Here is a 25,150-nt window from a genome sequence, read left to right as displayed (position 1 = left end):
TCAGAGCAGAAATAAGTGAAATAGAGAAGAAGAAAACAATAGCAAAGATCAGTGAAACTAAAAGCTAGTTCTCTGAGAAGATAGACAAAATTGATAAATGTTTAGCGAGATTCTTCAAGAAAACAAGGGAGAGGACTCAAATCAATAAAATTAGAAATGAAAAAGGAGAACTTACAACTGACACCACAGAAATACAAAGGATCATAAGAGACTAGCAACTGTATGCAGATAAAACGGACAACCTGTAAGAAATGGCCAAACTCTTAGGAAGGTACAACTTCCTAAGTTGTACCTTCCTAAGACTGAACCAGGAAGAAATAGAAAATATGAACAGACCAATCACAAGTAATGAAATTGAAACTGTGATTAAAAAACTCCCAACAAACAAAAGTCCAGGACTAGATGGTTTCATAGGTAAATTCTATCAAACATTTAGAGAAGAGCTAACACCTATCCTTCTGAAACTGTTCCAAAAAATTGCAGGGGAAGGAAAACTCCCAAACTCATTCTATGAGGCCACCATCACCCTGATACCAAAACCAGACAAAGATACCACAAAAAAAGAAAATTACAGGCCAGTACCAGTGATGAATACCTGCTCATGGGTCTCCTATGGGTGACTGCTATTCACACACTCCCAAGACAGTGGGGGCAGGGCTTGGCGCCTGCTCTCGGGTCTTGTATGGGCAGGTGGTCTCCACGCATTCCTAGGACAGCAGGGGCAGGTTTGGTGGCTTCTTGTGGCCTTCCTAGGGGTGAGGGTTATCCACGCACTCCTGGGACCGCAGGGGCTGGGCCTGGCATCTGCTTGTAGGTCTCCTATGGGCAGCTGCTCTCTGTGCACTCCCAGGACAGTGTGGGCAGGACTCAGTCATATATTTTCGAACTGTCTAACAAAATTTCACCTCCTCCTCTGTAAATGTGAGAAATCTTTCATTGGTAAGGCTGCCACAGCTTTCTACAAGACCATTTTTCATGATTAAAATTAGTAGATGATCAGAAAACCAACAGTATGTTCCAATGTCTGCTTAAGTGGTGGTATTTTTTGCTATATTTCTTTACACTGGTACCACTAAGTTCAGTGTTTGATATCTCTTTCCTCAGGGTTGGATGATTCTAGGAATACTGCCCTTCTTGCTTGGAAAATGATTAGGGATGGTTGCTTAATGAAAATTACAAGGTCCTTGAACAAGGTTAGTGGTGTCTTACCTCTTTATTCTGTTATTTCAAACTCCAGAAGTAATCATAGGCAAGTTGAAATGTAGATGTCATGTATGCTATCATTTATAAATCAATGATGACATTTTTCTTTTTTGTCATACAATGTGTACTAAAGAAATTATGAATGCAGAATGTCTAAAGCTGTTGGATTTGTCTATGAAATCATAGGTTCCCACTAAGAGGAATCCTAACATTTTCACCAGAAATTTGAATATGGATCAAGTTGAAGAAATATCAGCCTGCAACAGTAGCATTCATGATCCCAGCATATATGGTGGGGAGCCTAAAAATACAATAAAATCCTACGAGGAAGTTCAAATGAAGTCAGTTGGTGTGAATTTTCCTATAAAGGTACAGCAAGATCAGTTACAACTAAAGGGCAATGGAAAAGCAGGTCTTCAGAATGTCAAAAGCTGTTTATCTCTTTTTAATGCTAAGTCCTGGACCTCTCTGGGGCAGTTACAGTCTTCCAGTTTGAATACACCTATGCAGAAGCAAATAAACCAACATCTTGCATTTAATACCAATTCTGAGTCTTCAACAGTTGGTTCAGAATTGATACTTGTTTCAACTACCATTTCATCTGTTAATAATGTTTCTGATATGGAAATGAGTTCTGCTCTTGATTGTTTACCTATGTTGGCTGATTGGGAGGATGTAGCTTTACTGCCATCATCTCAACCTGAGCAGAATATATATTGTATGCCTCCCATTAGTGACTCAAACTTAGACACTTCATTTAATTCTGGAGAAAGATTAATGGTTTTAGAAAAATCTGAGATGTTAAGTCAAGAAAACTTTGGAGGCACAGAAGAAACTCCTCAAAAATCTGATACCTCTAAGTCTATTGTATATAAGAGTCCACATACTACTATTTATAATATAAAAGAAGCCAAAGATCCAGGTTCAGATGCTTTTGACTTTAAGTTACCTGAATGTAAATCAAGTAGCTTCAACAGTGTTAATGCCAATATGTCTCATCCTTTAGTTTTGGGGAAACATCCTCTTCATTTAGGTGGTGCTAAGAGGAATCCATCCAGTCCCCTACCTTTCCCACCAGCAAAAAAACAGACCTTCACTATTCATGAAGAAAAGCCTACGTCATCTAATGGCTCCCCAGGGGGAAGTTCTTCCAGGAAGGTTCTCCCTTCTATCTTAACTTCTACAGTTAATGTACAAGATCCTTGGAAGGGTGGGAAAATAACACCTCCTTTATGCAAGTGTGGCCGAAGATCTAAGAGACTTGTTGCTTCTAATAATGGACCGAACCATGGAAAAGTCTTCTATTGTTGTCCTATTGGGAAGTACCAAGAAAAGAGAAAATGTTGTGGTTATTTCAAATGGGAACAAACACTTCAAAAGGAGAGAGCCAACAGCATAGTTCTGTCTCATTCCCCAGGGGGACTCACTTTTAACTCTCCAGAAACAAGCCATATTTGTGACAGAAATGTAGATTTTTCTACTAAAAATTCATTGAGACTCAGACCTTCAATGAGGAATTGACTTTTTTTTACATGTAAACTATGTTTTTAGCTCAATGTGACTTTTACTGCAGTAAAGAGAAAAAAAATTTGTATAGGGCTACAAGTTGTGAGGACATAGTGTATCTGAGCTCTGTAAGCTACACTGAGGCTATTCAACACATTCTCACACACACTGAAAATAGAAAAAAGAATTTCACAGGCTTCTAATTTCATTCACCAGTTATCTAATTTGTCTTCTGTTCATGTATGAATCCTGATTGCCCCTTGAATTCCCACACATTATGAGTATTCTGATAATGTCTTATACTATTTTATTTATATTTCATATATTAACCCATGCCAAATTTATCATACTTTTTTGAAGAACCACAAATGAAATACTTGGTAAACTGTATTTATTAGATTAAATATAATAAGCAGCAATACTAGTATATGATATCCTTGTTTCTTTTTATTGAATTATGATTGCCATGCAATATTATATTGGTTTCAGGTGTACAACATATGATATCCTTCTTTTACAGTTAGACCTTGAAACAAATTTTAAACTATTTTTAATTGTTTGAATAAAAATGTGACCAATAAAAATCACTAGACTGTTTTCAATTATGATAATCTAATATTTTAAGTTTTTCTAAAAACTTTTATAACTTTAGTTTTATTTCAACCCTTGAAAATTGGTTCTGATTTGTATGTCAACATATCAGAAGAATTATTCAACTAAGATTTGAAATCCAACAGCTCAGAGATTTGGTTCAGAAACGCTTCTATACTATATGTTTAAAAATTCCTCGGCAGCTGATGGTATTCTATTTATGTTACCAAATTATAAGAACATTGACACTAATGCAGAGGAATTTACTCAATATTTTATTTCAGAATTCAGCCTATGATGTTATAACCACAAGATATTTTATTTATTTATTTATTTATTTATGGCTGTGTTGGGTCTTCGTTTATGTGCGAGGGCTTTCTCTAGTTGGGGCAAGCGGGGCCCACTCTTCAACGCGGTGCGCGGGCCTCTCACTATCGCGGCCTCTCTTGTTGCGGAGCACAGGCTCCAGACGCGCAGGCTCAGTAATTGTGGCTCACGGGCTTAGTTGCTCCGCGGCATGTGGGATCTTCCCAGACCAGGGCTTGAACCCGTGTCCCCTGCATTAGCAGGCAGATTCTCAACCACTGCGCCACCAGGGAAGCCCCGCAAGATATTTTAAATTGATTAGTTTATAAGCATACTGTCACATTTTTAAATCACCTTTTCATAATCTTGTGGTTTTACAGAGCCTCATTTTATAGATACCACGATAAGTAATGAATTTAAATTGTTTCCCATTCTTTCTTCCTCAGTTCATTTCTTTTTGTCTTCCCACTAATAGTCTTTGGCAGCTCTTGAATAAATTCTACCTGTAGATATCAAGGGAAGAAAATTAGCCCTGAAGTTTTCATCTTTAGACAAAGTCAATTATATAAAAGTTCTATTATGAACTCTAGGTGAAAGAATCAGGACACCCATTGGGGTGGGTTTTTGGTAACAACCAAAAAAGGGAGAGGGGTATTGTTGAGGATATTTTTCTTGATATTTAGTACAGTAAGTCCCCTACACACGAACCTTCAATTTGTGAACTTTCAAAGATGCGAACGTGCATCTGGTTCCAGCAAGGAACCCGAACCTGTGCCATCAGCATCAGGCCTGAGTGAAATTGCAGCTTGCCCTCCGCCTCCTATTGCTGACAATCCTTCAACTCTACCTCTTCTCCCTCCTCCAGTCAGTAACTCTTTTTGCCTGTTCACTCGAGGCCAGCCCCTGTATGCCAGCTGTTGTACTGTACTACTGTACTTTTCAAGGTACTGTACTGTAAGATTAAAAATGTTTTATTTTTTGTATTTGTTTTATGTATTATTTGTGTGAAATGTATTATAAAACTATTACAGTACAGTACTATATAGCCGATCGTGTTAGTTGGGTACCTAGGCTAACTTTGTTAGACTTAACGAACAAACTGGACTTAATGAACATGCTCTCCAAACAGAACTTGTTCGAATATAGGGGACTTACTGTATTTACTATAAGTCAGGTAAGCCAAATGACCCAACAAATTAGTTTAAGGGTTTCATTTTAATCTCAAAGATTCTGATTCTTATCCGTGTCATTAGTTTAGTTTGGAATATTTGGTATAGCATGTTTGAGGAGAATGTTCATTAAAATGGAAAAGATAAACAGCTGAAAATTTCCAGAATACTAAGCAAATATTGTTCATAATCAGAATACCTGCCTTCCTGGGATATTTGTAAGGTGCTGTAGTTCTTTTTACACGCTCGTGAATCTCCTTCTTCAGTTGTTCTTGATCGTTTGACTTCTAATCAGGGTTCAGAACAATAAAAGCCTTTACTACCTAAAATAAATATTTGAACACCAGGAAGATGAGTTGTCTATTCTTATGTTTTAGTGTGTCTTTTCTTTCTCTTAACTTGGGAATCTAATCTAAATACCTGATGGGGTGGGCCAAAAGGTTCATTAGGGCCTGATCCCAGCTCTATGCTCTTAAGCCAGCCAGTTGACTCCCACACCTAGATTTTGTATCTAATACGAGAGCTTCTGGAACCCCTGCTTTGATTATGATCTATACTTGAACCTTCTCATCTAACTACATCTTAAACTCTACTTTCTGACCTGTTTCTGATCATCTCTGCTCTTGACTTCTTGCCTCATCTTTTATCTCCTTCGAAAAAGTTTTCTTTTGGAAACTTGGTAATGCACTAAGCACAGTCTTTTATATAACAACCCAGCCTGATCTAGTCTAGTTCATAGGTCACCACCCTCAGTGTGGCCCTAATAAACAGTATTCTCATGGGTTTGCCATATCCTTATTGAAGGGAACAGTTCACTGAGTGAGACTGTCCACTCTTTATTCCATAGACATTTCTGTTGATGCAAGGCTATGAAGATTCCAGCAGTCACGTTGCTATTGCTCTGAACCATTTACCTGGCCTTCAGTAACAAGAGTAAAAGTGGTAATGGTCCTTGCTCTATAATTGGCAGAAGACAGGGAAGACTTCATCACTTCATGCTCACAAATCCTGTTCCCCAAAGTTCACCCTTCCTTGAAATGTTTTAGAAAATCCTGCCCAGAAATTTTGGACCTTTACTGGAGAAGACAGAGGCCATTCCTCATGTGTAGTCCCCTTCAAGAGTGTATTGGAATTCTAAATGTTCTCTCCTGGGGCACTGCCAGCACTGCCATTTACTGCCTTCCCTAGAGGCAGAACTCTAGGTGAGTCAATTAGTATGTACCACCAAATCCAGAATACCAGCCTAGGGTTTGCCATGGAATGATGCTGCCTTGTGGGCATAGTTCCAGGAGAGTCACCTGTAAATTTTATGATTAAATATTCTGCACTTAAGAGGCTTAAATCTTTTTGAATTCACAGATTCATGTATCTAGCTTGAAGATAAGTTGGCAACATTACCTATCTACCTTGGTCTGGGAGTAAATAGTTGATCAAAAATGGATTATTTGAAAGACTAAGTCACTCAGGACAACTAGTTAGTGAGAAGTGAGGACTTGCAGTTATAAAATTTTCAAATTTTGGTCATTGCTTACCAGTGTGCAGTTTTATAACATTTTATGAGCAATTATTTATTTCTGTCTTTACCAAAACACCTTGAAAATTTCTAAATTACATGTGCCATGGAGCAGTTGTGTGTGTATGCATGTATATAATTTTATCCTATCCATTTTTTGACATTTCATAGAATTTAATCATATTTATGCCTGCTCTATTTCTTATCAACATTTTTATGAATAAAAAAAATTATCCTTGCTATAAGTGAATTGTTCAAAGGCAAATTATTTTAAGAACTAGTGTCTAAATACTGGTTTGCATATTGATGACTTGTACACTTTGGGTAAAGTCTAATTTATCTTTATAAAAGTCTTTATAAACCATTACAGAAAATGATAAATTATTAAGGAACAATCTAACATGGTTAAGAGCATGAACTCTGAAGTCAGACAACCTGGGTTCAAGTCACACTTTGCATGTAATCTCAGGCAAGTTAGGACACCTCTCTCTGCCTCAATTTCCTTCTCTGCAAAAGGAGTTTGTGAGGATTAAATAAATTAACATATGTATAGGGCTTATAACAATACCTGGAACATACTAAGTCATTAAAAATATTAGGTATTAGTTGTAGTAATTTCTTTTGCACAGAATTTCAGAGAAACTTTGAAGCCCACTTATGGATTTTAGGTTAAAAAAAATCTTGTACTTCTACTACTGCAACTAATACCTAATATTTTTAATAACTTAATATGTTCCAGATGTTGCTATAAGGCCTATACCTTTGTTAACTTATTTAATCCTCACAAACTTTTTAAGAAATTAAAAATCATTTTCAATTCTATTCTCCAGAGAAAACCAGCGAAGTGGTATAAATTATTCCTGTTTTTTCCCAATACATTTATACTTAAAAATTGAACCATGCTATACATTACAGCTTTGAATCCTTCTCTCTTAAAATTTTTCTATTGAAGTGTAGTTGATTTACAATGTTGTGTTAGTTTCAGGTGTACAGCAAACTGATTCAGATATATATATAGACTCATGAAACCCTACTGGTGGAGTTCAGAGAAAAGGGACAAACTTCAATAATCATTGAATCTGTTCCATACTCTCATTACCTGGAATATTGGAGGTCCTGCCTGGCAAAGGGGGACTGAAGAGTGGCATGGAACCTTTAAACCCAAACTACCACGTGATCAGCCCCAACAAAAGTGAGTTTTCAGGACTCCTGTCTTATTCATAGTTTATTTCCTGAACCGTCTACTTACTGACTGAGCCAGCCTACTTCTGGTTACTTAGTTCCTGTCTCAGACCTTGCTCCCATTCCTGATATCTGATGCCAGCCTATCCTCCTCAGCTACACCAGGGTCCACGTTGGTTTCCAGACCTTCTGGGTAAAAACTTGAGCCTTCAACCTGACTTCTGGCACCCTATCCTGGTGTGAGCCTGGGTTGCTGGCATTCACACCGTCTTTGCCCCAGCACTCCATGGAAAGGATTCAAATTCTTTATAGTATGTATTTTCAGTCTCATTCTGTAGCAGTTCTCTCTGATTAGCATATTTCTATCTGACTTGCATGTTTAGTAATGAGTCTCTAACTTACATAGTGGATGAATCATTTGGATAATTCTGTTTCAATGAACTACTGTTTAGAAGTATGTTAGACTGCCAACAAACTATAAGGTAGAGACGAATCAGTTCTCTTACCTCTCCTCTGATGGGGTCTGGGCTGCTGATGACAGCTAACTCTGCAAGTGCAGAATGCTCAATCAGGGCACTTTATCTCAAACGGTCCAATTCATTAACTGGGAAACAAAACATATGGCAGGAATTTGTAAAGGTGAGCAAAAGGTTAACTCCAGAATACTTACAATCTGTTAACACAAACATATCCACAGACGAAAATTACCCAGAGGATAATATGATATCATCCACTCTTGCAACAAACTAGAAATGTCCATCATCCATATAGCCCCGTCCCCAGTGATACAGAAATTGCCTCGTGGAGTTGAAGCTGTTTCTGTAGGATTATCCTATAAAACTAATAATTAATATTATTTTGAATGTGATTCTTCAGTTGGATTTTTAAGTATTTAAGGAGAAAGAAAAGTTTGGTGTTTTTGAGAATCCTTAGAATGAAGAGGAGCAAGCATGGGAAATAGGGATGAAAGTCTAGCATTGAGCCAGCCCAATAATCAGAAAGGTAAACTGTAATTACAAAGACTAGGCATGCTGCCATCCTGAGAATTTTCTTAGATTGGTCACAAAATAAATATTGCAGGCGCTCAGAGGAGAAGGCTAAATAAGTCTTTTGCTAATTGGTTAATATCTAAACACTTGCAGGAAAAAAGAGAAGTCAATACTCAGAGTTAAAAGAAAGTACCTAATGAGTCAACAGAGAGGGGTTTTTTTGTGTTTGTTTTGTATTTGGTTTCGTTTTACACAAAAGTAGAGAATTGATTCTGTAAGTTTAGCAGGAAGAAAAAGGAAGTATTTTTATATTATGTAAAATCCACTGACAATTAGAACCTGGGCCTTTGATTATACTGAGGTAAACTTTTCTCTAATTTGTATACTGTAATTAGAGATGAAAGTATGTTTGCAAACAGTAAGGAGCTTGGGAGAAAGAAAATTACTTAAGCTCACTGCACCATTCTCTGTCTCTCTCACTCCTTACATGAAGGGAAACCACTAATCAGATTTCAGGAAAATTATTGGGTACTGATTTACAGCAGAGAGGATTAATGATATTAAGAGGGCTGTCTTCTTTCTAGGGCCCCCTTCCTCTCACCTTCACGGGGTTGGAGCAGTGATCTAGCCTGGGGAGACCAGCGTGCCCTTCTCTAATAAGCATTTGGGTATTTCTTCAGTTCCCTGTCTGAGGGATTACTGTTCAGGACAATAAATCTCTCAAGAAAAGGCTGAATACCTATCCTAGGTGTATTTTGTGGCAAATAGAGATAGTTACCAAGCACTTTTGAGAAATAAATAGAAAATGAGATGTTATTTAATAACTCTCTTACCACATAATGTGTAAAAAGGTGAAATGGTTGGTTAGGTAGAACTCGAATGCCAATATCTCCTTCTTGTCCAGGTGGTAGAACATTGCCATCTACATCTAAAATTTAGAGTGAAACAGAATAATTTATTTAAGGGAGTATTTATTTAATGCCACATCTGAAATCTTTGCTTTGCATGTTTTGTTTTGTTTTTTGCCATTTAAGAATGCAGACTTCAGAAAAATTTTAAGTATACTTTAAATTCCTAAGAGAAATGTATTTATTTAAATTCTTACTGCAAAATATATTGTAAAATGCATGTTAGCAAAATGTGAAAGAAGAACAAAATTTTTCTTTAATTCTATCATTCAACAATAATCACATTTTGGTAATATCCTTTGAGATGATATAGACATAGAAAAAAATAGGATCACTTTATAATATTAGTGTTTTACAACCTGCTTTTATCATTTAGCACCATATCTTAATTGTCTTTTCCTTTCAAATAAATATTTCATTACTGGTTTTCAAACTTTGTGAAACAAACAAAATCTTACTTTAGAAGCCCAATATGAGTAAGCAGGAAAAGGGGAATGTTCTCTGGCTGAGACAGTGGTGGGTAATCCGAAGCCTTGCTCTCTTATCCTCTCGTGTTCTCTGAAGTACCTAATAGTAGCTAGCATCCTAAATAATAAATGCTAATGCTCTAACTACTTTATATGTACTATCTTCTTTAGTCCTTATAACAGCCATATCTGGTTAGGAGTATTATTATGCTCATTTTGTATACGAGGAAACTGCGGCGCAGAGAGTTTACGTAGCGCCACAGTGCATGATTGAGCTGGAATTCAAATCTCAGCAATCACACTCTAGATCCTATACTTTTCATCATTATACTTCTCTGTGGAATCTCTCCAGGGAGTTCAATCCATTTTCTAAAAATCCAAATAAGCATTTCTCAGATTGATTGCTCATCTCATATACCAGATTTTGCTCTTACTTTTAGCTGTTTCTAAATATGAAAACTCTACTCTGCTTTTATATACACCCTTCAAACCTGAGATGTAGCTTGTTGGAAAATAAGGGTATGATATTTATCTGGCCCTTTCCAGAAGGAAAAGCGCTTATGTCCCTAACGAGAAACTTGAAAGGCATTCTAAATGTTAACTTATTTTTAAATTCTTGCAAATAAAAAAGTATAAATTCCCACCCAGTTATCTAAAGAATTATTTGGTTTCAGGTATCAAGAAGAGATATGTTAAGAGTTCTAATTACTTAACACAGACTACTGTTTAATAGATGGGAAAATAGATAAAATATTCTTTCTCTGGGGAGAATCTAATTCCTCATTGTTCAAGGGGGTCCTAGAATGTTTAAACATGAAAATTATGAGCTTTGATCTTTGAAGTTGCAAAAATCTGATATCCAGCTGGTTAGAGTACATCCCCGGATGTCAGAATGTCACTAAAGATGCTCTTAGCTAGGTAGGGAGGGGCCCAATAATAAAAGCCCATGGGAAAGAGTTAAAAATGAAGGTGGCTGCATGAGGGAAATGCAAAGCAAAACTACAATGAGATGCCATCTCACACCTATTAGTATGGCTACTATCAAAAAACCAAAATAACAAGTGTTGGCAAAGATGTGGAGGAATTAGAACCCTTGTGCACTCTTGGTGGGAATGTAAAATGTGGAAAAACAGTATGGCAGTTTCTCAAAAACTTAAAAATAAAATTACCATATGTATAAATGATTCACTTTGCTGTACACCTGAAACTAACACAACGTTGTAAGTCAACTGTACTCCAATAAAAATTAAAAATAAAATAAAATAAAATTACTATATAATCCAGCAACTCCACTTCTGGGTATATACTCAAAAGAATCAAAAGCAGGGTCTCAAAGAGATATTTGTATACCCATGTTCATCACAGCATTATTCACAATAGCTAAAATATGGAAGCAACCCAAGCACTCATCAATAGACGAATGAACAAGCAAAATGTGGTATATATATATATATACAATGGAATATATTATTCAACCTTAAAAGAGAGGAAATTCTGACACATGCTACAACATTGATGAACTTTGAAGACATTATGCTAAATGTAATAAGCCAGTTACAAAAAGACAAATACTGTATGATTCCACTTATACATAGTACTTAGAGTAATCAAAATCATAGAGGCAGAAAGTAGAATGGTGATTGTGAGGGACAGGTGGGAAGAGGAATTGAGTCATTGTTCAATGGATATAGAGTTTCAGTTTTACCGTATGAAAAGAATTATGGAGATGGATAGTGGTGACACCTGCACAACATTATTTAATGTGGTATTATTTAATACCACTGAATTGTGTACTTATAAATGGTAAAAATGGTAAATTTTAAGTTATCTGTCTTTTACCACAATAAAAAGAAATTCGGATAAATAAGTGAAAGTGGAGATGCTCATTGGGGATGTACTGTTCCTCTTGGCCACACAATTTTTGCATTCAAAGATAGCTGCTCCAATAAATCACTGGGCTTAAATGAGTGGGGAACTGGTGGTACATTGCAGTTGGGATGGCTGTGAGTACAGCTATGCCTGTGAGACTCTGATAGCATGTTGGGAATTGTCATCAAGAGAAAACATCTGTGTGAAATGCCAACTTTTGATTACTTGTAATGCAGATATGATAATGCTTAATTATCAGTATTTCTTTCTCTGACCTAAGGCAGCCTATTAACCAATGAACTATTGTTAAGTCTTTTTACAGAATGTAACCAATGCTGCTCTACCATCTCTTCTTAGAAAAGTTTTTCAAAGGAAAGGAATTCCAGGGAGAGGTGAATAATAACAGCGCCTATCTTTTGGACTTTATTATGTGCCAAGCACTTTGCTATGCTCTTTAGAAATATTACCTCATTAATCCTCACTAGAAACCTATGAAATCAGTTCTGTTATTATTAGGGTTACCAACCATCTTGATTTGCCCGTGACTAAGGCAGGGGGTGTATCCTCAGGATGTACTACTTTCAGGGCTAAAACTAAATAAGTCTCAGGCAAACTGGGACAAGTTCACCCTGGTCCCTGTTTTACAAATAAGGAAACAGACTTTAACAGCTTAACCAAAGATACTCAGCTAGTGAATAGCAGAGCCAGACCAAAACCATCAGGCAATCCTACCTTTAGACAAGTTTCCGTAGCAAAGTGAAAGTGAGGGAAGGGAACCAGCATCTGGTTTATTCCATAAATAGTGACATCAGCAATCAATCTCATCTAAACTTTCTCAAACTTACCTGATTATAAGAATTACCTGAGGTGTTATTTAAAACACAGATTTCAGCATCCCACCCTAAATTTATTGAATCAGGCTCTCTAGAGAAGGAGCCTGAGAATTTGTATTTTGACAAGTACCCATGTGATTCTTTATGATCAGATAAGCTTGGGAAACATTGGTCTAATCTACAACTAACCCTCAGTTAAGATTGATTCTAAGGTCTCTGTAAACTCATCCATTTTGTGTTTTTGTTGCTATTGTTTTCTTTTATGTATTAGTGTAAGTTCCTTTGGCTATACTTAGCTTTGGCTGGGTTGATCTGAGAACAAGTCTAACCCTGTACAAAGTCTGCTGATGGGATAATAGGATGCCCCCTAGGGATCAAGTGATGAAAATGGCAGTGGTTACACGACAGCCAGGAACTGGCCAGGCAGGCTTAGGAAGAGAGAGAGAACGCTGCAACCATTGTAAACTGTAGCCTCTTTTGGCCTACTTGACCCTTTTAGGAGGTCTGGAGCTCCCTAACCAGAAGGGGCAGTGTGGTGTCACAGTTAAGAGTATGGATACGGGAACCAGATTCCTTGGGATTGAATCTCAGCACTCGCAGCTACTAGCTTTGTGACCTTGGGTGAGTCTTTAACATCTCTGGGCGTCATCTGTAAAATGGTTCTAATATTGCCATGTCTCTCATAGGTTCCTTCTGGAAATTAATATTTGTAAAATGCTTAGAACTATTTGGCATAAGAACTGCTTTTGAGAGAAAAAAGAGACAAACTAACATTTCTAACCCATTTCCATCTTTATATGTAAGTTAAGATATCATAGAAGTAACATAATCATCACCAAAACTAGGAATGTAAGGGAGTAGAAGTGGGGTAGATGGTAAACAGATTGGGTTGTTAAATATTTTCCTGGGAAGGGATGTACAAACCTTAACATCAAAAGCAGGAGAAGGCTTCCCATTGAGCCAGGCTTAATTTTCATTCCCTTAAAATTTCCACAGATTAGTACCTAGTTAAGAAGAAGAAAGAGTAAAGTAACATTACAAATAAATTTATTCATTCATCCACCATGCATTCATTCAACAAATATTTATTCAGAACTTACTGTGAATCAGGCTCAAAATAAAACAAATTCTGTGCTCTCATGAAGTATAGAGATAGACACTAAACAAATATAAATATAATAAAGTTATAACACTAAGTAAATTTATAATTGCTAAAATATCCATATTTATGAAAACATTTGTACTCATATTTGCATGATACTTGTTATGCTGTTTCTATTTAATAAATTCGTCAATTTTTGTTTTTATTTTATTTTTGGTATTCTAATTTTTGACCAGGTACTACTTTCTCATGGTTCATAAATTGAAGCATTATAAAAAGACACGCTGAAAAATTTCTTTCAGCCTTTCCCTTATGTGCTCCATTTTACCCCTCCCTTTCCTACATAATAACCACTTTTGTTATTATGTCATTCATTTCCTCTAGAATTTCTTCTTATTTCTACGAGCTCTTTAGATAAACCTTTTTAGAGTGTGCTTGTCAAGGAGTTGTCCAGCAAACTTAATATTTCAAGTAACAAGGAGCTCAGCATTTTCTATTTTTGAGGTAGCCCTAAGAAATTTCCTCATTACATAAGGGGAGATCTTTTTGTAGATCTAGTATTTTTTAATTAAAAAATTTTTTTAATGCCCTGGCCCTGATCAATTATATAGTGGCTTTCCTCAATGAATGGCTATTTAAACTGTATCTGTTACAGAGCTTTTTTGCAACTATCTTCCCTCAAGTTTTTTTTTTTTTTTTTTTTTTTTAAATTTATGGCTGTGCTGGGTCTTCGTTTCTGTGCAAGGGCTTTCTCTAGGTGTGGCAAGCAGGGGCCACTCTTCATCGCGGTGCGCGGGCCTCTCACTATCGCGGCCTCTCTTGTTGCGGAGCACAGGCTCCAGACGCGCAGGCTCAGCAATTGCAGCTCATGGGCCCAGCCGCTCCGCGGCATGTGGGATCTTTCCAGACCAGGGCTCAAACCCGTGTCCCCTGCATTGGCAGGCGGACTCTCAACCACTGCGCCACCAGGGAAGCCCCCTCAAGTTTTTTTTTTTAACTGTTCTTCTAATCACGCCACTCCCTCCCTATCCCTCAGCCACAAAGATATAATAAACACTTTGGTTTTTATTCATCTGACTGAATTGAGTCCAGCCCTGTCTTTTCAGTGAAGTCTGTATACCGTTTCAGTCTGTCCATATCCTTCGTAGATATCCAGACCTGTCCTGTTTCTCCATTGTTCAGTCACTTCAGAGTTGATTGATTCCCCAGCACTTACACAGTGCTTTAAGCTTTTGAACTTATAGTTTCTCAGAAGACAGATAACGAGTTAAATTTAGGAGGAAAATGGAGAAAAAATGTAAATTAGGATTATTTCTAGTGAAATTTCATACAAAGTGTTTTAGTTTTTCCCCCAACTCCCTTCTCCAATACAAAATAAACAAACCATTCTACCATAAAATGACTCCCGAAACACCAGTTTTTTTTTTTCTTTTTCTCCCTTTTATTTGGGGTGGGGGGTGGGGGCGGGGGTGTGATTTGTTGCAGAGAAAAACCATGCCATCCCTAGGGAAGGTACCACATAATATGTTAAATCAGTGATGAAAGGTTTACCAATTGTCTGGTTAAATTGTGGAGTATTTATACAATAGACCACTCTACAGTTGTTAAGAAAAAAGAAGAAGCTCCTGGATTGTACTGTCCAATAGCACTTTTTGTTATGATAGAAATTTCTATGCTGAGCTGTCCACTATTGTATCCTCTAGCCCTGTGTGGCTGTTGAGCACTTGAAGCATGACTAGTGCAACTGAGGCCCTGAGTTTTTTTCATTGAGGTATAATTGACTTATAATGTTGTATTAGTTTTAGGTTTACAATGTTAACGATTTGATGTTTGTATATGGTGAACTGATCAGCACAAGTCTAGTTAACATCTCTTACCCTACGTGGTTACAAGACTATTTTTTCTTGTGATGAGAACTTTTAAGATCTACTCCCTTAGCAACTTCAAATATGCAACACAGTAAGTCCCCTACATACGAACCTTCAAACTGCAAACTTTCAAAGATGTGAATGTGTGTTTGCATGTCCAATCACATAAGTTCATGTGTCTGGTATACATTGTCATGTGCGTGCATCCTCTACAAGTGGTTGTGCTTTTGTGTACTTTACTGTGCAGTACTGTATAGAGGACAGTAGTACAGTATCTTTATTTCAAGCCCAGGATGTCTGGAAGCAAGTGTAAAAGCAGTGGTGATGTAGCTGGTACTACTGTACTTTTCAAGGTACTGTACTGTAAGATTAAAAATGTTTTCTTTATTTTTTGTGTTTGTTTTTTATATATTATTTGTGTGAAAAGTATTATAAACATATTACAGTACAGTACTATATAGCCAATTGTGTCAGTTGGGTACCTAGGCTAACTTCATTGGACTTACAAACAAATTGGACTTAACGAACGTGCTCTCGGAACGGAATTCATTTGTGTATGTGGGGGACTTACTGTACAGTATTATTAGCTATAGTCTGGAACTGAATTTTTAATTTAATTAAAATTTAAATTTAAATACCTACATGTGGCTAGTGGTCACCAAATTGGACAGCACAGTTCCCGGATGTATTGTAGGTGAAGAAAGGAAGGTCAGAACTGTGTGCATATCATGTTCCCATTATAAAAGAGAGGGGGAGAACATATGCATATTGGCTTGTGCATGCATAGATCTCAGGGAGAGGGAGAACTGAGACTGAGGACAAGGTATGGAGGAAGACTTTCACTAATATATTTTTATATACCTATTGAATTTTATGTCATGTGAATTGTTTCCTGTTCAAAAATCAAATAAAGTCAATTTAAAAGTAGTGATCAATCCACACTTTCAAATGGAATCAGTAATAAAGGACATTCATCTTCTTTCCTGTTTGCTGGGATAGGGTTTTAAATAGGGGTGACATATATTTTCTCAGCTCAGGTAACAGTCATCATACAAAGGATAAACACCTTCTTATCCATAACCACTGGGCTCAGAGCTATACACTTGTCCCAGCTTACCCTTCCCCCTCCCCGTATCCTCAAGTCCATTCTCTAGTAGGTCTGCACCTTTATTTCCCGTCTTGCCCCTAGGTTCTTCATGACAATTTTTTTTTTTTTTAGATTCCATATATATGTGTTAGCATACGGTATTTTTTTTTTCTCTTTCTGGCTTACTTCACTCTGTATGACTGCTATTTTTAATTCTCTATCAGATTGCAATCTTCCGTGAGTTTAAGTTTGGTTTCTAGAGAACTGTCATTTTCTTTCCTGATACCTTGCCACTGTGCTTTTTCACAGTGCCTGATGACTTGTTCCTCTGCCCACCCATTTGAAGGTGTGAACACATTTCTTATTAGGTAAGATTTGTTTACTTTCGTTCTAACAATTCAACAGGTTGGTAATTAGAGAACTTTCTTTTGTTTTCCAGTAGGTGGCACTATAGCACAAGTCTTTGGTTTCCCTAACCTGACCTGCCCGTGACTGTACTGTCGAATCAGTATTTTCCACCCTTCACCACCCCTGCCAGAGGTGTCACTGAAGCCCTCATTGTCTCTGCTTGTGCCTTTGGGGTCCTTGGTGCCTTGCTGCTGCCAGTGTTGCTGCTGTCGCTCAGGTCACCCCTGGGGCACCAGGATGGCAGGCACCTCTGCCACATCTGGGGTTGTTGGGCTTGTCAGGTTTGTGGGCACTACGACCTTGGGCAAGGCAGCTGGAGTCTTGGGCACCACTGTGGCTGGTGGGGCCAGGGTCGCAGGCCCTGCTGCTGCTGCTGCCTGGTTCCCTTTGGCTGCATGTGCTGCCTCAGCTGGGAAGCTGGAGTTGTGTGCACCACCTCCCCTGCTACCACTGGGTTCTTCTGGGGCTGTGTGTTCATCCACTGATGGGCCGGAGGGCCAGGATTACGGCACCCCCTCCACTGTTCCCTCGATTCCACCTCCTGTGTGCCATTCCACCCACCTTCAGATGTACAGATATGTGGATCTCTGGTGTCCCGGTGTACTGAGCAGAGGAACCTTTGTAGAGTTATATATGTTTTACTAGTTGTAAATTGAAGGGGAGAAACAAAGGAAACATCTCACATTGCCATGATGCTGACTTCCCCCACCTAGATGACTTTTAAAAAATTTTTATTGGAGTATAGTTGATTTTTAAGAACTGTTCCTATTTCAAAATTTTGTAAAACTTCTAGAAAGTTCTAGAGAGTGCACTGGGCTCTACACTGACTTTCTGAATGCCTTTGGGCAAATGACAATGTTCCTTTTCCCCCATCTATGAAAACTTTGCCTTCCCTGTTTATAAAATGAGACTTTCCCTTCCTAATCATAAGGCTCTTGTGAAGATAAAATGAGCAAATGAGTGAACATTTATTATAATTTCAGAGGGACCACGTACATTATAGAAACTTCTTCAAGACCTGTAGGCTGAGATTGGGTGTTATACTAGCTTTTTGTGGTAAATACTACTTAAAGGAACAAATTCTTGGCAATTAATATTTTTTAATAATTATATACTGAGGGTTCTGTTGTAAAGGGATTTGGCCTACAATACATACAAAAGAGTTTGAAAACTAAAATGTGATATGAGTTTGTTGTTGGCACTGGGGACTATAGAGCATATCTCTCTGAGAACTTGGAAATAACAGAAATAGATTGCCTTCCAGGAGCTAAACTTTAAACTTAACATAAAATAGATTAGAACAGAGATATTTATAGTCAGTGTAAACAGACATAATGATTCACAGAGAAGCAAGATTAAACCATACCCTGATATATGATATATTAATATAGAATTGGTCTCAGAAAGGGATATTGCAGCCACAGAACATAGAAAAAGGAGACTTACTAGGGCAAATCCTGACAGTACTCATCCAAGCCTGTCTAGAGGAGAAGTCTCTGTTAGGGGATTTCACTTATTATCGTCCCTGGGATGAGGTGGCCCCTAGCCAGTACCTACATTCACACTGGACGGTTTTGATTTTCTCAAATCTACAAATTATTTCTTGCATTAGGACCTTTGTAGAAACTTTTCCATTTGCCTAGAATGCTCCCATTACCCATGCCTTCTCCCACTGGCTGACTCATCCCTCAGGTTTCAGCTTAAATATCCCCCTGACCTTCTCTCAGTCTATAGTGATACTGCTCTTATACATTCTGATGGCTCCTGTGTTATTTCCTTTATAGCACTTGTCACACTATGTGTTTACATGACTCATGACTCTCTCTCCCACTGGACCCTAAACCCCGCAGCTCCTAAAACTTAGCAGGTGCCCAGTAAACACTTATTGCTTGAAAGGATTGTGGGTATAAAGAGATGGGTGGATGAACTGGGCTTTCAAATCCCAGTGCCAATAAATTGAATTATGAAAGTTACTTGTTTTGTCCACTAAACAAACTTCTGGCTAAATTTTTTCTTCTCATGTAGGTCTGTTAACAGGGAGAGAGGGGGCTACTCATGCCAGTCTTTTGGCCCTTTCAGGCAAATTAATAATTTGGTAATATCATTTTATATACCCTGTATCATAAACATGGTAATGAGAGGCCTCCCTCAAGATGCAGAGCTCCACTCCCCACACACTAACATAAGCCGATTAGTGACCAGTGGCCAGATCGCCTCAGTTTACCAAGGTCTCATCATTCTCCGGGCCCCCAGTAAGATAGAGGCTCACTTCCTCTAGCTCGGTGGTTCTCAAACTTGAACATGTATCAGAATCACCTGGAGGGCTTATTAAAACAGAGATTTCTGGGTTTTGTATATCTCTACCCTAGTTTTAGATCCAGTAAATCTTGGGCAGAGCTGAAGAACTTACATTTCTCCAAGTTCCCAGTAATTCTGATTTCAAATGCTGTATTTTAATATTATCCCTTTTCAGTACTATGTACTTTTCCTTTTTTGAAAGCACAGTAACAGTTATCTCACTACTCTCCCCTTTAGTAATGCATTTCCAAACATTTTAAGACTCCTCCTAAGACACTGTTCAATTATACATTTTTCTTTTTTTATTGCAAAAAATACCAACTGTGCAACAGAATTCATGTAGTGTATATCTACAATTTCCTTTAAAAAATATGAAAATAAGAATTATCTACCATCTAGCTTAAAAAAGAGAATTTAACAATATGTTTGATGCCCTCTGTGTGCTCTACCCCAAATTATCAGGTAGCCATGATCCAGAATATTGTGTTAACCGTTCCTTTGCCTTTCTTTATCATTTTATCACATATGTATATAGCCCTATGTAATACATAAACAACTTGCAAATATTTAAATTAGCTAAGGTTTATTAAAAGGGAAAAATTATTAGGAAACTCTAACTATGAGCTCATTTCTTATTCTGCCCTGAAGACTAGCACTATTAGTATATTAGATTTACCATTTATTGCCTCCCTCTCATTCTCTCTTCTAAGAGAATCTGCCTTCCTTCTGCCCACAGCCCCAGTAACCAAGCTTTATCAGTTGAAGCTGCCTCTGATAACTTCTGATTGGCCTAACCCAAGCTGTGCCAATCAGATTCTGCCCTAAATTTTAAGAGACTGAGTGGATTAGTGGACGCGACCTACAGTGTTAAGGCCTGAGACATTTGCCTGGCAAATCAAAGCCATGCACCAACCAAAATGAAGAGAAGCAATGTGTTAGCAAGAAAGAAAAGGTCAAAGGAGCAGGTGATTTTTTTTTTTTTTTGGAGCAGGTGCTTGAGAAAGGCAGAGGCAAGGCAAGAGGCTCTGTGGCTTCAGAGCAAAAGAGACAGAGATAGAAGTTGCCTGATGAATAGCCTATTCTCTTGTAGAGGCCAGTTTTTCTTTCTGCACTTTTTTCCCCTGTAAGATTCTCCAGTAGATGTTCAATAATTCTCCTTCATTTTTGAATTAATATGAATGGATTTCTGGTCCTGGCAATCAAATAGTCTGTTACTAAGACAGTGAGCTTAAGCAGCATTCATGAAAGCAGTCATTTTGTTAAAAAAACTGTGCAAAAGTGGACTGTGCAACTTCAGTGTATAATTTATATGTACACATGAGATTAGAGCATATAACTCTCCTCAAATGCCAATGATTATAATAAATTAAGAATGGTTACTTAACATAATGATTTATTATGATAATAATGATGTTAATTCAACAAATATTTCACTGAGACTTACTGTATGCCAATCTTTGGATGCATAGAGATGAATATATCAGTCATTGCGTTTTAGGAGCTTTCATAGTCCTATGAGAATGACAGATTTATAAACAAATAGTATCGCCAGACAATACTGTATAGGTTAAAATAGAAACACATGTGTATTTCTTTGGGGGATCCCAAAAAAGAAAGCATCTAGACTGGGACATCAGGGTGGGGCTGCTGAGAAGGTGACATTAGAGCTGAGACTTTAAAGTCTAATAGAAGTTGTCCAGGTGGTTAGGTGTGAATGAAAGGCTTTCTAAGCATAGGAAATAGTGTGCACAAAATCAAGGAGATGAGAAAGATCACAAACTTTATAGGAAACCATTTGACATGGTTGGAGCAGAGTATGAGGGTGGGGAAATGAGAAAAATAAAGGGAAGATAGCTAGAGCCTTCCATGACACACCTAAGGAAGTTCAGATTTTATCTGGTAGGCAACAGGGAGTTATTAAATAATATCAAGCAGCAAAATAAAAGGATAAAATATGTGCTCTAGAAAGAACACTGGCTATGGAGGATGAATTGGATTGAGGTCGGGTGTGGACACACACAAGACCAGAATTAGGGATTCTTTTGGGAAAATCCACTCAGGAGACGGTAAAGATATGAAGTAAGGCAATGACAATGAAATTGGAGAAGAGGAGGCATGTAGGAAGTCAAATTTACAAGATGTAGGAACTGATTAGGAAGAAGTAGCAGATGCCTGGCTTAGGGCACCAGGTTAATGGTAATTAACCAGGAGACGAATAAAGGTTTGAAACAAAAACTAGGGTGGGTTCCTTGAGTTTGGGACTGATTGAGTTACAGATGACCATGGGTCCTATAGGAGGAGAAAAGCAGTAGGTATAAAGGTGTTCAATTGTTGATTGCCATTCACTTAAATTTTTGGTAAGTGAATGGAATTTCATTATGAAAAACCCAACTCATAGTTTAGGTCAAAAGATATGGCATGTTTCCAACACATTTCCAAGGTTCGTGAGAATAATACTATACTTTGTATAGTTCCTCAAATAATTTGCCAAAATAAATGTCACATGATTACTTATACGTTTTGGAAAATCTCTCGTCCACCTTACTTTAAATATGATCAGATCGCAAACACTACTAGCCTGTTTACAGACAGGCTACATAAGCAAGCTACCATTCGGGGATCCTGGGCAGAATCACAATTACTTGATCTCCCCTTTGCAGGGCACAGGCTTCTGTAAGTATATTTGCAAATTTCCTTGAAAAAGATCCCAGTTCTTCAAACCCCATCTCACTTCTTCTCCATTTCCATTTATCCACCAGAAGGCTGGATTGGAAGGTCTCTTTCCAGCCTGCGGAAAGACAAATCAGTCATAGATTTAAAGGTGGTTATGCAGCTAAATTCTGTTTCAGCTGACTTAGTGGTATATTTTCTCTGAAGAAAATTCACAGGTCATTAGTTAGGACATACTTGTAGTATTTGGGAATAACTCTGGAGTCCTTATTTCTAGATGTTGGGAGCCATGTCACTTCTTCCAGCACACATCATTTCTCATTTAGCCTTTTTCTTTCCATAAAGTTAGAATTCTTGCATCCCTCTGTATTTCTCTCAATGCACTTTCTATGCCTCATTTCCTACCATTTCTTACTCTTGGATTCACTTTTCACTCTACTCCTTTTTGTTTTTTAAAAAATTAACCTATAATCATACATTTTTGTAACTCAGGCTTTTTCAACCATGGAACTCTTAACATGTTGAACCAGATGTCCTGTGCATTACAGGATATTTAGCAGCACCCCTGGCCTCTACCCATTAGCACACACCCTCCCCCAAGTCATGGCAACAAAATTGTCTCCAGACATTGTCAACTGTCCCTTGGGGGAAAAATCACTCACAGTTAAGAAACTGCAGTCTGACTGGCCCTTGCTCCATACCTTTTCCATATTGGTCCATTGGTCTAGGACATCTTTAGCAAAGTTGAAATACTCTGGAATCTCTAGTTTAAAGTCCTGCTTCATGGATTCATAGTTGGAGAAATCCTGAGGGACTACTGTTCTATAATCTTTATGCAATGCTCTCAAAGAACAAGGAATTGCTAGGCACTGAAAATACTTGGCACGAAGTAACATCTGCATGGTGACAAGAGCTAGCATCAGTCCTGCTGAATGTTTTAGCACTCAGGATTTCTACAGAGACCAACTCATCTAAAAGACAAGCAGAAAGACATGCATTTGTTTCTGGCTTGAAGGTAGCCATGTCTCCAAACAGCTAAGTTTTATTACTGTTAATCATCATAAAATACCATTTTCTGAGAACTCACTATGTTCCAAACACTGTGCTCAGTGTTTTACTTACATACAATTTATCATGAAATCTTCAGCGTAACCCTGTGAAGTGGATACGATTATTGTCTGTTTGCAGATAGAGAAAATGATGAGTAAGAGGTTGTCTCAGTCACCTCTGGCTCCCATAACAAAATGACATAGATTGTGTGGTTTAAACAACAGACATTTATTTCTCACAGTTCTGGAGGCTGGGAAGCCCTAGATCAAGCTGCTGGCTGATTCAGTTATCTGGTGAGAGCTCTGTTCCTGGCTTGCAGATTGTTGCCTTCTCTCTGTGTCCTCACATGGTAGAGAGAGAGAGAGCTCTGGTCTCTCTTCTTCTTGAGAGATACTAATCCCATCAGGGGCCTCACCGTCATGACCTCATCTAAACCTAATACCTTCCAAAGGCCCTATCCCCAAATACCATCACATTGGAGGTTAAGGCTTCAACATAAGAACTGGTTTGGAGGGGGGTACAAGCATTCGGTCTGTAACAGAGGCATTGGTTGGCTTTGAACCCAGAACTGTCTGGTCCCAGCCCATTCTTCTGACTACTAAGGGCTGTTAACCTCCCATATACATTTCTAAAGAAGTAAGGATCTGGGTCACCCAGTTACTCTCAGTGAAAGCAAAGGGCTAAGCTTTTAATCTAATATCTTTCACCTACTGATTTCAAAAGGAGTGCAGAAATGTTTAGTAGAATTTTTCACAGTGCATAATCCATAGATGAAGAAACTGAGGTAGCTCAGTACCAACTCTGCATGAAAGCACTGCCAAAGATCCTCTGGTTTGTAGGTTACAAATAGGAGCCCACGCTATCTTTGAGTCCAGGCTTGGAGTTTCTTTACCAGAGATATAATAATAGGGCTTTAGCCTTTAGGACTTTTGTCGGGGAGGCCTCTCTGGGCCACCCAGCCTTCCCGGCTTCTGTGGGAAATCATTTGATCACAATGGCATTTTACTTGGCTGAGGTCTCATAAATGAGGCTGTTTAAAAACACTGTTCTAGGGATTATAGGGTTTTCTCTTTTATACTTTCTGTAATCTTCCAAATTTCCTACAATGAAACACTACTCTCACAATCATTAAATCATGATTTCTAACTGCAATTCTAACTGTATGGTATGTAAGGCAGAGTATCTATGTGGAAGCATTTCTGTATTGATAAATTGCCAAACAATAATTAATAATGGACGCCAGCCATAAATTTTACCCTAAATGGACCTGGCATTTGGGCATCATTTTGTTGCACCCAATGCCTGGGTACTTCTTCTGACTCTCCAACCTATTTGTGTGAGGACCTGACAAGGCAGTGAGATTGAGCCCTCTGAGATCATCTGATTTGAGCCTCCTCATTTTTCACCTGCAAAGAAAACAAGGCCCCAGAGAGGGGAAGCAACTTGCTTTAATGTGATATGAGAGAACTAGAATGTTGGTCTTTGAATTTTCTCTTTACTACAGTTCAATAGGATTTCATTAGAGTAGTGATTCTCAACCCTGGTTATATATTTGAGTCACGAGGAAAGCTTTATAAATGTACTGATGCTTGGGACATGAAGCAATTAGATCAGAATCTCTGGGGTTAGGGCCTGGGAATCACATTTTTAAAAATTTCCTCAGAGGATTCTAATGTGCAACCAAGGCAGAGAATCACTGATCTATAGGTTATGATCCGTGAACAAGCAGCATCAGCATCACCTGGAAACTTGTTAGAAATACCCATTTTCAGGCCCCAATTTTACATTTTACCAACATAGAGACTAATAGAACCTCCCTCAGAGAGTCATCCCAAAGATTAATTGAGATAATGCATGCAAAGTGCTTATCATGGTGCCTAGCATATTACTATCCCTTAGAACAGGAGTCAGCAAACTTTCTCTGTACAGGGCCAGATAATAAATATTTTAGGCTTTGTGGGCCCTTTGACCTCTGTTGCAGCAGCTCAGCTCCATTCTGGTTGAGATAGCAGCCACTGACAACACATAAATAAATAGGCGTAACTGTGCTACTAAAAAAACTAACTATGGCTACTGAAACTTGAATTTCAGGTAATTTTCATATGTCATGGATTGTTATTCCTCTTTTGAT

At 38.0% G+C, this 25,150-nt stretch overlaps 1 protein-coding gene, 1 long non-coding RNA gene and 1 pseudogene across 17 annotated transcripts in view; 1 reads left to right on the top strand and 2 right to left on the bottom strand.

Moving 5' to 3' along the window:
• Window positions 1–25,150, top strand: part of ERI2 (ERI1 exoribonuclease family member 2) — a 58,301-nt gene that overhangs the window by 10,436 nt on the left and 22,715 nt on the right. For 9 of the 15 annotated variants that reach the window (XM_082431026.1, XM_082431038.1, XM_082431033.1 and 6 more), the window contains 2 exons: window positions 1,105–1,193; window positions 1,390–4,585. In XM_082431026.1, the coding sequence (XP_082287152.1) occupies window positions 1,105–1,193; window positions 1,390–2,724 (1,424 nt within the window). In that variant the 3' untranslated portion in view covers window positions 2,725–4,585. The other 6 variants (XR_014254983.1, XM_082431027.1, XM_082431029.1 and 3 more) reach the window with 6 other exon arrangements.
• LOC309645683 lies at window positions 3,615–8,075 on the bottom strand. Its single transcript, XR_014255012.1, has 2 exons — window positions 7,977–8,075; window positions 3,615–5,098 (listed from the first exon to the last, which is right to left on the bottom strand). It is a non-coding gene; the product is annotated as an uncharacterized lncRNA (long non-coding RNA).
• LOC309646080 (acyl-coenzyme A synthetase ACSM3, mitochondrial-like) lies at window positions 13,330–23,858 on the bottom strand (annotated as a pseudogene). Its single transcript has 4 exons — window positions 22,671–23,858; window positions 21,886–22,087; window positions 14,759–14,906; window positions 13,330–13,540 (listed from the first exon to the last, which is right to left on the bottom strand). The product of its transcript is annotated as an acyl-coenzyme A synthetase ACSM3, mitochondrial-like (transcript).

The sequence above is a fragment of the Balaenoptera physalus genome (assembly GCF_965194825.1).
Source record: "Balaenoptera physalus genome assembly, chromosome: 16".
NCBI classification, from domain to species: domain Eukaryota; kingdom Metazoa; phylum Chordata; class Mammalia; order Artiodactyla; family Balaenopteridae; genus Balaenoptera; species Balaenoptera physalus.
This window is presented reverse-complemented; position numbering and strand designations above follow the sequence as displayed.